Raw genomic sequence first — 12,442 nt, 5'->3', positions numbered from 1 at the left:
TTTTAAATAGTTTCAACAAATACATTATTATACAGAAATAATCATAGAAAAGTAACAATTTACTTCTCTAAAATAACAAAAAGGAAGAGGTGTTCATATTTTAGTCGTCTTAAGTCGTCTTATCTAACATGTCAGACTAAAGCCCTCTTCCTTTAACAGCTGCCCATGTTGTCTGGGCATTTATCACATCATCCCTTGATTACTGTAACAGCCTCTGAAGCTGGCTTCTCTGCTTGGAGTCTCCTTAAATCCAAATTAATATACCAGTATACTCTTTATAAATGACTCCCTCTGCTTTTTTTTTTTCTGGTCTTTCTGAGATAGGGTCTACCAGTAGCCTCAGCTAGCCTGGAACTCACTATGTACACCAGGTTGGCCTTGAACTCACAGAGATCCACCTGCCTCTACCTTCAGAGTGCTGGGATTAAAGACATGAGCCATGACACCTGGCCTCCATCGCTTTTTTTTTAAAGCTCTATTTTTATTCTATGTATATGAGTGTTTTGCCTGCATGTAAGTGCACCCATGTCATCTGATGTCTGTGGAGGCCAGAAGAAGGCTTCAGATCCCCTGGAATTGGAATTACAGCCGGTTGTTAGTCACCAGGTGGATGCTGGGAACCCTCCAGTCCTCTGCAAGGGTAGCCAGTGCTCTTTAACTGCTGCGTCATCTCTCCAGTCCCGTTCTGCTTTTCTTGTAGCATTCTCTGGCTTAGAAAAACCTAACATGGTTTCCCTGTTGCCTGTCCCATCATGCTAAAATGCTCTTTCTTGGCTCCCAAGATCCCCTATAATATAGGCTCACTGCACTCAGCTAACCTTCTTTGCCTTCTGCTATGCGTACAGCCTCAATTTTAGGCAAGCAGCTCTCCAGTGACTACTGTACATCTTTTGCTTCCCGCAGGTGGAAGCATCCTGCTAAGTTCCTCCACGTACTCAATTTCCACCATTAACAGTCTAGCTCAAGTCCCACTTCTCCACCAAGCTTTTTGACTCCTCCATCACACACGGACCTCTCTGCTTCTAATCTCTCTTCGCTCTCTCTGCTCCTACTCAGGACCACTGGTGAGAACACTCAAAAAGCCTAGCACTCAGCCGCAAGGATCCTCAGATGGGCTCAGAGAACACGTACCACATGCTGGGTTTACTTTTCTTTTTTGAGAGAGGTCTAGAGCTTTCCTCATACTGTCAGGAAAGATTTGTGGACTATCTAACCACTCAAACAAAAAAGAAAATCAGACTGACCTCAATGTTTTCCTTTTTTTCCCATGTTATATGAGAACACAATGTAGCCTTGTCTCCCTGAATGATTTCTAAGCTACTTGAAAATGAGGGACAAACCTTATCCTAGTTATAAAAGATAATGCAACAGTGCAGACCACAAAGCTAAATATGCAAAATACTCAAGAACCTCTTGCCTCAGTTATCCTCTCAAACTGAGAGATAAGTAAAATTTGGACTTGATTTTCAAGTCTCAGTCTGTGCTAGCTCCAAAGTTTAATCCGAAGCACATTCACTTCTGAATCTTTAAAATATTATGTTCCCCTGACAACCACTAGTCCAAAGCAGTTATTAATCCCCAGGTCTGGGCATCTAATGCTGATCTGCCAGTGTTTCTGTGGTCAGAATGAGACTGTATGAGAAGAGACATGTTAATCTAACCTCACTGAGGGGAAGAAAGAAGAAAACTACATCCCTAATACAATAGCATCTTAAACTGGACATAGTGGTGCACACATGTAATCCTAATGCTCAGAAGGCTGAGGTAGGAGACTATAAATGTGAGGTCAGCCTGGCCTGTCTCAGACACAAAATATTTAAAATCTCCACTATCCATGCCCTCAAAATATTTTTTGGTCTTTTTTTGAGACAGGGTCTCCCTGTAGTCACAGCTGGCCTGGATTCACTATGCAGACCAGGCGGCCTCACAATCACAGAGATCCGCCTGCCTCTGCCTCCCTAGTGCTGGAATTAAAGGCGTGCACCACCATGCCTGGCTCACCCTCAAAATATTTTAATGCATATTCAAGTTTTGAGAATGACTAGAGTGGCCTAACGAAATTATTTTTGACTTGAAACAGTCTCCAAAGAGCAGCAAATGTTGACTTTAGTTTTTTTAACTTCAGTCATTATTTACTTCTCAGGTAAAGCTCCATCTAAGTGGTTAAAAGATCTGAAGATGAGGCAGGTCCTCTACTCTTGTACACTTTGGAAACAATTAGTAAAGGATTTTCTCATTTGTTTAACATTTGCTGGGTGTCCACTATTGGATAAATACTATCAGTTAAGTGTATGAATTCTACAGCTCAATAAACTTCGGTTCAAACACCATCTTCTTACACACTTCTAAATTTGGGGCCTCTGACAAAGTCACCAAGCCTCATTCCTTTTATCTATTTCCCAACAGTGCTATAAATTAAAGGCTTCCTGAGATATTTTATGTGACACACTCAGCATGACAAATGGTACACATTAAAACACTCCAGCAATGGCAATCAGTACCAGTGTGCCAGCCCTGTTCTATGTATGGGGTTTGGGGTAGGTAGATACAAAGAGGATTTGATTTTCCATTCTAATTAGGAAGACAGATTCACAATGATTTTTTTTTAGCTGTTTCCTTTTGGGGGGGGTTTGTTTTTGTTTTTGTTTTTTTGAGACAGGGTCTCCCCGTAGCCCCAGCTACATAGACCAGGCTGACCTCGAACTCAAGAGATCCACGTGCCTCTGCCTCCCAAGTGCTGGGATTAAAAGCAGGCACCCATGCCCAGCTGAAAGACAGATTCTTACAAGGATGGGACTCTTGTTTGGCCCAATGGATGAACCCACACTGAAGGACATTTGGGGACACAAATCAGACTCTCTATATAACAGGTCATTAAATTAGGTGGGGGCAGTAAGGAAAGATGCAGAGAGAGGAGTGGATCTAAAAACCATCAAACTGTATTATATGAAAATTGCAAAAATTCAATTTTAAAAAAAGTAAGAGAATGTAACTCAAATCCAGTTAAGGTTACCTTTAGGTGCAGCATCAGGAAATTGGCTATCACTAGTATTGTAGGATAATGAGATGCTATCAACTAAATAATCAGGTGCTTCCTTGGTAAAATTCACAGTCCAGGAGAGTGCAGATCCATAATGTACCATTATTTTGGCAACATTCTTCTCATTTCCACATCTGCTTCCTTTATATGTCACGTTATGAGGTTCTGAGATTGTTACAGTTTTCTGCAAGAAAAAGAGGTTTGTGGGTGAGAAAAAACAGACAGCAGTGGGCCCCAACCCGTGGAGAATGTGGGAGGGTGTGCCACGTCTATATAAATCACACTTTGCCCATAGCCAGGTGACCTTTCCCCTGAAGTGCTATGGAAAGCAGTCTCTGATTCTTCAGCTACACATGAGGTGTCTGAACAAGTCCATGTATGTCTGAAGAGAAGAGGAAAAGTTGCCTGGACTTCTCTGTTTGTTCATTTCTGCTATTCTGGGGATGGAATCCAGGACCTCATGCATGCTAGGCAAGTGCTCTACCACTGAGCTACATTCCCATCGCCTAGGCTAATGTGTCTGAGTTAGGCTATGAGTAGGTAGGAATTTAACGAAATGAAAAAAAGGCAAAAAAAAAAGACTAAGAAGAGACCTCCAAAAGGTAAATATTTAATAACATTCTTAGAAATGCTATCTCAATTTAATGTCAGTATGTTTTAAATGCATTTCAGAAGTGGTTGAACTTGAAAACCATAAAGTCTTTGTAACCATCTCTGAAAAACACTCCAAAAGACCAATGAATGGAGAGGAATATTCATTGTAACCCTAAAGAGAATACCTGTAAAGGTATAATACTTTTAAAAAAAACATGGAATTGAAGTGTTAAGTCAAATAACAGATCTTATTTGTATAAATATATCTAAAGGATAAAAAAATTCTGAATTTAAATCCCTACTATAAAACCCAAAAGACAGGAGCTGGGGAGATGGTTCAGCCATTAAGAACATTCATTGACTACTCTTTCAAAGGCCCTGGGTTCAGTTCCCAGCACCCACATGGTGTTAACTGTCTGTATCTCTAATTCCAAGGGATCTGATGCCCTGTTCTGGCCTCCACGGGCAGTGTACAACATGGGTGCACATATATAAATGCAGGCAAAATACTCATACACACAAAATAAAACTTCTTTAAAAATCTAATAGACAAATACATTTACTTACATAGGTTTTGTTTGTAGTTTCATATGATATTGTGAAATTCATCTGCCATTTTGCATACAGGCAAGTGACTTCTGAATCTGTCAAATTAAGTTCCAATGCATAAGGCTGAACAGCTCCTAGATTAAAAAAATGTACAAGATCTATATCAGACAAAAACAAATTCTAGCCACTTCTGAAGTACAGCAAGTTCTAAAATGAAACATGCATTTTTAAGTATATGGTATCCTGGTGATTATTTTTCTTTGTAAGTTTTAAGTGACTCCTACTAATGAAAGTAGAAGCGCTTTCTCTTTAGGAAATAATGGCTACTAGAACTGGGATGCTTAGGTGATGGCAGAAACTAGTGACCTCTGCCTTCTACCTCCTCCTAATAATCATTTGCACCTTCCCCTCTGCCTTGCTCATTCAGGTTTAGACAATTAGAGTTTGCTTTTTATTTTCAGTGCTGAGGATTAAACCCAGGGATTCTTCATGCATGCTTTGTAAACATATGCTCTACCACAGAGCTGCAGCCCTATGCCTTTAGTTTTTGAAGTAACTAAGTCAAGGGGAAGTTTGAAAGGTATGTCCTTTCAAACTACTCTGTGAAACATGCTCTGCAATGATAATGATATATCAGATGTTCTATGGTCTTATTCAAAATTCTGTTGTAGAAGCTGGAGAGATGGCTCAGCAGTTAAGAACACTGACTGTTCTTGCAGAAGACCCGGGTTTGAATACCAGCACCCACATGGCAGCTAACAACTGTCCGTAACTCTAGTTCCAGGGGATCTGACAGCCTCTTCTGTCCTCCGTGGGCATTGCATGACACGGGTACACTTACCTACATGCAGGCAATACACGCATACACATAAAATAAAATAATAAATAAAATGTTTTAAAAATTCTGTTGTAAACTACACAGCCTATGATGCATGAGGTCTTCCCAAATGATTTCATTCTGATGTGATCAGACATGAGATACTATGTGTATCACATGACCAAAGAAGCACCATTGAAATGGACTATTAGAGTCATAAGAAAACTAAATTTTTACAAATGCAAAGTTCATCACTTTACTTTAAAATTGAATTGGCTAGACACTGGAGAGATGGGTCAGTGGTTAAGTGTACTGGCTGCTCTTCCAGAGGATCAGGGTTCAGTTTCCAGCATCCATATGACAGCTAACAACTGTCTTTAGTAACTCTAGTTCCAGGAGATCCGAGGCCTTCTTCTGGTCTCCCTAGAGTTTGCACACACATGGTGTACTTACATACATACAGGCAAAACATTCATAAATATAAAATAAAAATTAATTCTTTTTCAAAATTGAATTGACTAAAAGGGCTGCTGAAACTTTCACACTGACCCAAAATTACTTCCTTACTTTTTGAATCTCAAAATGGAGAAACCTTTCAGAGGGAAAGGCTCTGGGACTTTCCATCTAACTTAACTCTAATCTTCTATACTTAAAGGTTATAGAAGAACTACCTATTAAATTCATGGGCCTAAAGCCTCGATATTCTAATGGAGAAAGGGAAAATATGTCAGTAATTACACCTGCAACATAAATAATGGGCAACCATTTGAGAATTGCCTTTACTGTCTCACACATTACCTAAACGGTTTCCTGTTAAACTAACCACACATCTGAGGAATCCAGTATCATTTGCAGGTAGGGATATACTATAGACTAAAGAGAATAAACTCCTGAGAGGAACACCAAGCAGGCATGCCTCAGCAACAGCTTTCAAGCTGTACACAAAAGCTTACCGTCATGCTCCAGAGACCTAGCAGCCTTAGCAAGCCCAAACACAAGGCTAAAGCTTGTGGTTATTGACAGTCACTAAGTATTGGCACAGGTTCAGAAGACCTTGTGAGACTTGTGTAGTTTTACCATTATTCTTTTACCAAAGGAATGGCACAATCAAGCAGATTCAAGTGTACCCTGTAGAGTGCTGTAAAAAGTCCAACTTACAATTTTCCCAATCAACTAGAGGTTTGCTTTCATCTTCTCTCCCTCCCACACACACACCCCCATCTCAGTCTGGCTTAAAGTCCCAAGCTTGTGAGCCATTCTTTTTCTATATTTTATTATTTTTATTTTATGCGTATGGGTGTAACGCCTGCATGTGTGTAAGCTCACCCATGTTGTGCAATGTCCAAGGAGGACAGAAGAGGACGTCAGGATTTCCCCAGAATGGGAGTTGCACTTGGTTGTTAGCCACCATGTGGGTGCTGGGAATCAAATCCGGGTCCTCTGCAAGAGCAGCCAGTGTTCTTCACCACTGAGTCATCTCTCTGGCCCTCTTGTAAGCCATTCTTGTATCCCTGGAATAAATCCCACTTGGTCTTAACAAATGATCTTTTTGATAAATTACTGCACTCAATTTGCTATTATTTTATTGAGAATGTTTACATCTAAATTCATTACAGGTATCAGTCTACAGCTTTCTTTTGTCCTTGGATGGTGAGGTTAGAATCATGGTTATGAGAAGCTGGGAAGAGTGGGTGAGAAGGTAGAATGGAGAATGTCAATTGATGGGTACTAAGATACAGTTAGGAGAATGGAGCTCTGATAGGCTGCACCACACTGCATGGTAGGGTGACTGCAGACAGCAACAATGTACTGTGCATTTCAAAAAGTCAGAAAGGATTTTTAAAGTTTTCACTATAAAGAAATGAGCAGACGAGCCAGGCATGGTAGCCCATGCCTTTAATCCCAGCACTAAGAGGTAGAGGCAGGAGGAGCTCTGTGAGTTCAAGTCCAGCCTGGTCTACACAGAGTTCCAGGTCAGCCATCGTTACATAGTGAGACCATGTCTCAAATAATATAATAATAATAATAATAATATTTTTTTGTCTTTTTGAGACAGTGTCTCCCTGTAGTCCCAGCTGTCCTGGAACTCACTATGTAGACCAGGCTGGCCTTGAACTCGCAGAGATCCGCCTGCCTCTGCCTCCCAAGTGCTGGGACTACAGGCATGTACAGTGGCACACCCGGCTTCACTTGATTTTTAAAAATTATACAGTATTAACATGCATCAAAAAATCATGATATCTCATTATTGTATGTAACTTTATATGTATTAATTTGAAAAATAAAGAATATTCTTCTCCTGTATTCAAACCATTCAAAACTATTTTTAAAAAAGAACCAAGAAGTCAGGCATGGGAGTGCACATCTATAATCCCAGCACTCAAGAAGCTGAGACAGGTGTATTACAAGTTTAAGGCCAATCTAGGCTACAAAGACTCTGCTTTTAAAAAAAAAACTGGGCATGGTAGCATATGCCTTTAATCCCAACACTCAGGAAGCAGGAGGATCTCAGTTGGAGGTCAGCCTGCTCTACATAGCAGTTCCAGGCTAGCCAGGGCAAGATAGTGAGACTCTGTCTCAAAGAAAAAACAAAAACAAAAAACCACAGGGTCTAGTGTAGTGACACATGCCTTTGATCCCAGTACTTCAGGAGGCAGAGGCAATAGCCTCTCTTGTATTAAACATTTTCTTCCAAAAGATATTAGGGTATCAGGAAGAAAGCTGTGTGAAACAGTAATAGTTTCAATTTTTCCCAAGGTGGGAGAGATTGAAGGTGTAGGAAGAAGGTCCAGATTGGAGTTCACATTTATCATTTGCAATCAAACTCAAGGTAATCTATCTTAAAATCCTGAACTGAGAACAGAGAAATGTCCCAGGACCCAGACACACCCATTCATTATCTTCGTAGACTTTCTGCCGGAGAGCCATGCCAACTGCAAAGGGATCCTGTTTACTTACAGGCTATATTCTCAAAATCAACAATTTCAAAACCAATATTCTTTTCTCCTCCAAAAGGGACTCCTCCTCAGCCCCATACCATGGGATACAAAGGCCAGGCCTGGTCCTTACTTTATTGTCTTCTTGAAATCCTACTGATTTTTCCCCTTGAATTCTTTCTTAAATCTAATCTGTGCCTTTCATTTCTATTCTCAATCTATCACTCCACCCTTAAATCCTTACAGACCCCTCTAGCTGCTCCTAAAAAGTCCAGCCAGATCTGTGATCCTCAAATACGATTTCTGTTTTACTGGTTTCAAAATTCCTATACCAAATTTAAATTCCTGTCTGACTTTCAAAGTAATCCTTAATCTTACCCCACCCTATTGCTTTACCATCACTCAAACCATTTTCCCAGAATACACCCTCTAATCTGGTTAAACTGGTTTGCAAAAGCTACACTCCAGTCAATTTCTACCCCTAGGCCTCTATTGTTGATCTTTCTTCTGCTGGCCTAAATGCTCACCTCAAGGACTGTCATTCTTTTCACCTACCCCAAATTTGAAATAACTGGACCTCTCAACTTGATTCTAACTTCTGACCCTTATGACTGGCCACTCTTAAAAACTGAAAATCCCCGAATAGTTGTTTCCCCAGCGTCCCTTACAGCTAAACCCTCCCTAACAAAGGAATCCAGTCCAGACTTAGAATAGAAAGGCTGTGAATGGAGCCAGCAATAGAAAAAACACCCCAGGGGCAAGGGAAGAGCTGCAGCAAGTGCAAAACGGAGTCATTAGCCATGGGTAGAAGTTTAGCCCTTGGGTCTTAGCAGTAGCATGAACTGGAGTACTGAATAAGGATTTGGCACAGGCGGCCAGGAGTGCTATCTTTCTGAGGAACTTACATTAAAAATGTTTACTCACTTTAAAAATGTTTATATTTACTTATTTTGTGGTTTGGGTACTGGGGATTAAACACAGGGTTTCACACTCACCAGGCGAGTGCACTACCACTGAGCTACAACCCCAACCCATATGCACTTTTTTGTAAGGTAAAATATTTTATTGTGATGTCACACAGAGAAATGTACACAAGCATAACATATAAAGTGTATACAACATTGAATACAGCTCAGAGCACTATTTTATTTTTCGGACAAGGACCTGAGCCCTCCTCCCAAGAAGCAGAACATAACTGGATGTGGTGGCACAGGCCTTTAATCCCAGCACTAGGTGTGTGCGGCTTGGGGTGGGGTAGGGTGTTGTGCTGTTGTTGTTGCTGAGGCAGAAGGATTTCTGTGAGTTCAAGGCTAGCCTGGTCTACATAATGAGTTCCAGGCCAGCTAGCCAGTACTATACAGTGAGACCCTGTCTCAAAAAACCAAATCTCAAACAAACAAAAAGAAGCAAAACATTCTAACTGTAGTCTTCTCTCAGTATCCAGGGGGAACAGCCTCCTGAACCCTTGAGGATATCAAAGTTCACAGATACTCTAGAGCCTTGGCGTCTGTAGTATTTGCACATAACTTATGCATATCCTCCTACATACTTTAAAACATCCTTGGAGTAATTACAATATAACTAATACCATGCAAATGGTATGTCAATCGTTGTTATGCTATATTGTTTAGGTGATAGTGTCAAGAAAAAAAGTTGGCAATGCTCAGTATAAATGGTAATTTTTCCCCTACTATTTTTGATCCCTGGTAGGCTAAGTCTGTGGATATGGAACCTATGGATACAGAAGGTGGACTATACTCCCAAAGTTCTCCTAGCTTCCCCTTTCAGTTGCTATTTCCTTCCCAAGGAAGGAAAGCAGTCATCCGCACTGCTAACAGTATAGATTACTATTGCCTGTTTTCTAGCGATATAAACGGAACAATTTACTACAGTCTCTTTTGGGTCTGGCTTCTTTCACTCAATGTTATGACCTGTGAGATTCCCTCATGATATACAGAACTGATGTTTACTCATTCTTCCTACTGTACAACTGAAGATGATTGGGCAAATCATCCACTAATTCTCTGTGCTACGATGTTGATGTTAGCTGGTAAGTTTCCAGTCTGGTTCCATTACAAATATTGCTGTAATTCTCTTTCATGTACTGGTAAACCTGTGTATGTTAGGTATTTAAGAATAAAACTGTGGTTTCAAAGGGTATGCAATATGTCCCCTTATAGTTCAAGAGGTTTTGTTGTTGTTTCTATCTGTGGAGTGTTTTGGTCTTGGTTGGTTTTTCTGAGAGGGGGTTCCTTTGTTTGCTAGCTTGTTTGTTTGGGGACAGTTTTGATATGTATCCCAAAATGGTCTTGAACTCACTATGTTCTCCAGACTGGCATGAAAGTCAGAATTCTCCTGCCTGGGATTATAGGCATGTACCACCAAACCCGGCCCTACTATGTTTTCAATAGATTTCTTTTCTGCTTAAAATCCATCAGAGTTTGTGTCTTGTGCTTGTAAAGGAGAACCTGCCCTGAAGTTGACCATGGTGATACACATCTGTCATCCTAGCAACTTGGGAGGCTAAGGCAAGAAGATTGTGAGGTTAAGACCAGCCTCAGCTAGACAGTAAGTGCCTTCAACTCCCATCTCCAAAAAAAAAAACATGGATTTGTATGCCATTCGTTTTTTCAGCAGTCACCTCACACAACTTTCCTTGAATATACCGCAGTCATAATGCATGTCTGCACATTTCAGTAGACTTGACACTATCTTGAATTCAGTCAGCACTTTTTATTACATGGACCCTTAAATGACAGGTGAGTTTCAAATGAAGAAATACAAATGGCCAATAAACACACGAAAAAGTACTCAATGTCATTAGCCATCAGGGAAATGTAAATTGAGGTTATTTTATACCACTAAATCCTGTCTCTCCTACTGTCAAAGGTTCCAAAACAGCAGTTTTGAACTGTGTCAGTTCACAACAAATCAGTTGCTGTGGAAAATTATGTATACAGCAAGTAATCTGTTATTAATAAAATACCAAAGTCTGTCAAAGATATATGTGGATAGAAATTCTCTTTTGATGGTGTGTCACTTGTTTGAATTCCAATGTTCCCTTTAATCACATGATCTTATTTAAGTCACAGTCCCTAGGAGTGTGTCTTTTATATGAATGTCGTCTATCTTGGCTGTCATGGTAGAGAAGACCAGGTTTATTACTTTCCTGCTATCTCCTATCATTCCTAGTGGTGCTGAATACATATTAGATTTTCAATAAATACTGATTGATTACATCAAAGTGAAAATACCCTGATACATGGACCTGAAATACAGCTTAGTCTAATTACAGGAAGACCAGCCAGTCCTTTCGTGCTTCTGAATCATGAACTTATCAGCACTACGGATATTCCCTCAAATTTCATGTCAGCTTTCCATAAATTATGACACAATTTCAGGCTAAGAATAATGTTTTTCCCTATATGGTGAGATTAAGGCTGAAATATTACACCTGGGTCTATAGCAAGTTAATCCCACACTCATTGCTACACTTGGTTTTAGAACAGCCAAACTATTTTAAAGGCTATAAGGCATTTAAAAGCCATAGCTGAATATATCCTAGAATGTGTGGTTATGGAGCTGAGAGTTTATTCTCAAAAGAATAAAAACTCGTGCTTCAAAATCAACATTCTCAAAGGCCGGCTTGGTGGTGCACACCTTTTGTCCTAGCCCACCACACCTATAGTCCCAGCACTCAGGAGGCAGAAGCAGGCAGACCTCCATGATCAAGGCCAGCCTGGTCTACATAATGAGTTCCAGGCCAGCTGGGGCTACAGGGAGACCCTATCTCAAAAAAAACAAAACAAAAAAAAAAAATCAACATTCTCAAATTCAATTATCTTCTCAAACCTGTCTGAAAAGGTCATTTCTAGGTTCTTTTAGAACTCAGACTTATTTATCAAAACAGGAGACACTGCAAATAAAAAAGTGGCTTTTTACAAGTCTATTTGGCCCGAATGAACTTGAAAAGCATACACTTGGAAACAAAACTGGAGGTGGAAGACAGTGACGCTAGTGATAAAAATCCATAAAACATGGTGACCCAAGAGACAATACAACGAAGTGATTGAGAGCACCCATCTGTGAGGTCGGAAGGCTACAATTCCAATCAAGCAGTCAAGCTTACTAGCCGTGAAACTCTGGGCAAGTTACCCTTGCCGAGAACTGCACTGTGTAATCAGTTCTTCAAGCGCATATAAACACTCAGAGCTAAGAGAAGTTTTCCAAGCAAGTTAGAGATTCCTGTTTAAAAGCCTCCTTTTTAATAAACACAGACACTTAAAGAGATCCTTCCCCATTTTTAGATATACATTTACTTTCACCATATTAAGTCCTGTCCTTAACTTTAGCCACTTACAATGATGATGGCCAAAAGATCTTTTTTTAAAAAATTGTATGTCCTTAAACACCCAAAAGGGAAGTATAACCAAAGATTGAAGAGGCCCACATAATATCATAAGAGCATACATATACGTAACTAAAAGTTACTCGACAAACAGCAGA

The 12,442-nt window shown here is 40.1% G+C and overlaps 1 protein-coding gene across 5 annotated transcripts in view; it reads right to left on the bottom strand.

The window, feature by feature from the left end:
• Lamp2 (lysosomal associated membrane protein 2) overlaps positions 1-12,442 on the bottom strand; it is a 69,241-nt gene that overhangs the window by 48,937 nt on the left and 7,862 nt on the right. For all 5 annotated transcript variants that reach the window (XM_029563972.1, XM_008833930.3, XM_008833931.3 and 2 more), the window contains exons 2-3: positions 4,202-4,317; positions 3,014-3,224 (exon numbers count right to left, since the gene is read on the bottom strand). In XM_029563972.1, coding sequence (XP_029419832.1) covers positions 3,014-3,224; positions 4,202-4,317 — 327 coding nt within the window. The remainder of the gene's footprint in view (positions 1-3,013; positions 3,225-4,201; positions 4,318-12,442) is intronic.

The sequence above is a fragment of the Nannospalax galili genome, unplaced genomic scaffold (assembly GCF_000622305.1).
Source record: "Nannospalax galili isolate Female #2095 unplaced genomic scaffold, S.galili_v1.0 scaffold75, whole genome shotgun sequence".
NCBI lineage: Eukaryota > Metazoa > Chordata > Mammalia > Rodentia > Spalacidae > Nannospalax > Nannospalax galili.
This window is presented reverse-complemented; position numbering and strand designations above follow the sequence as displayed.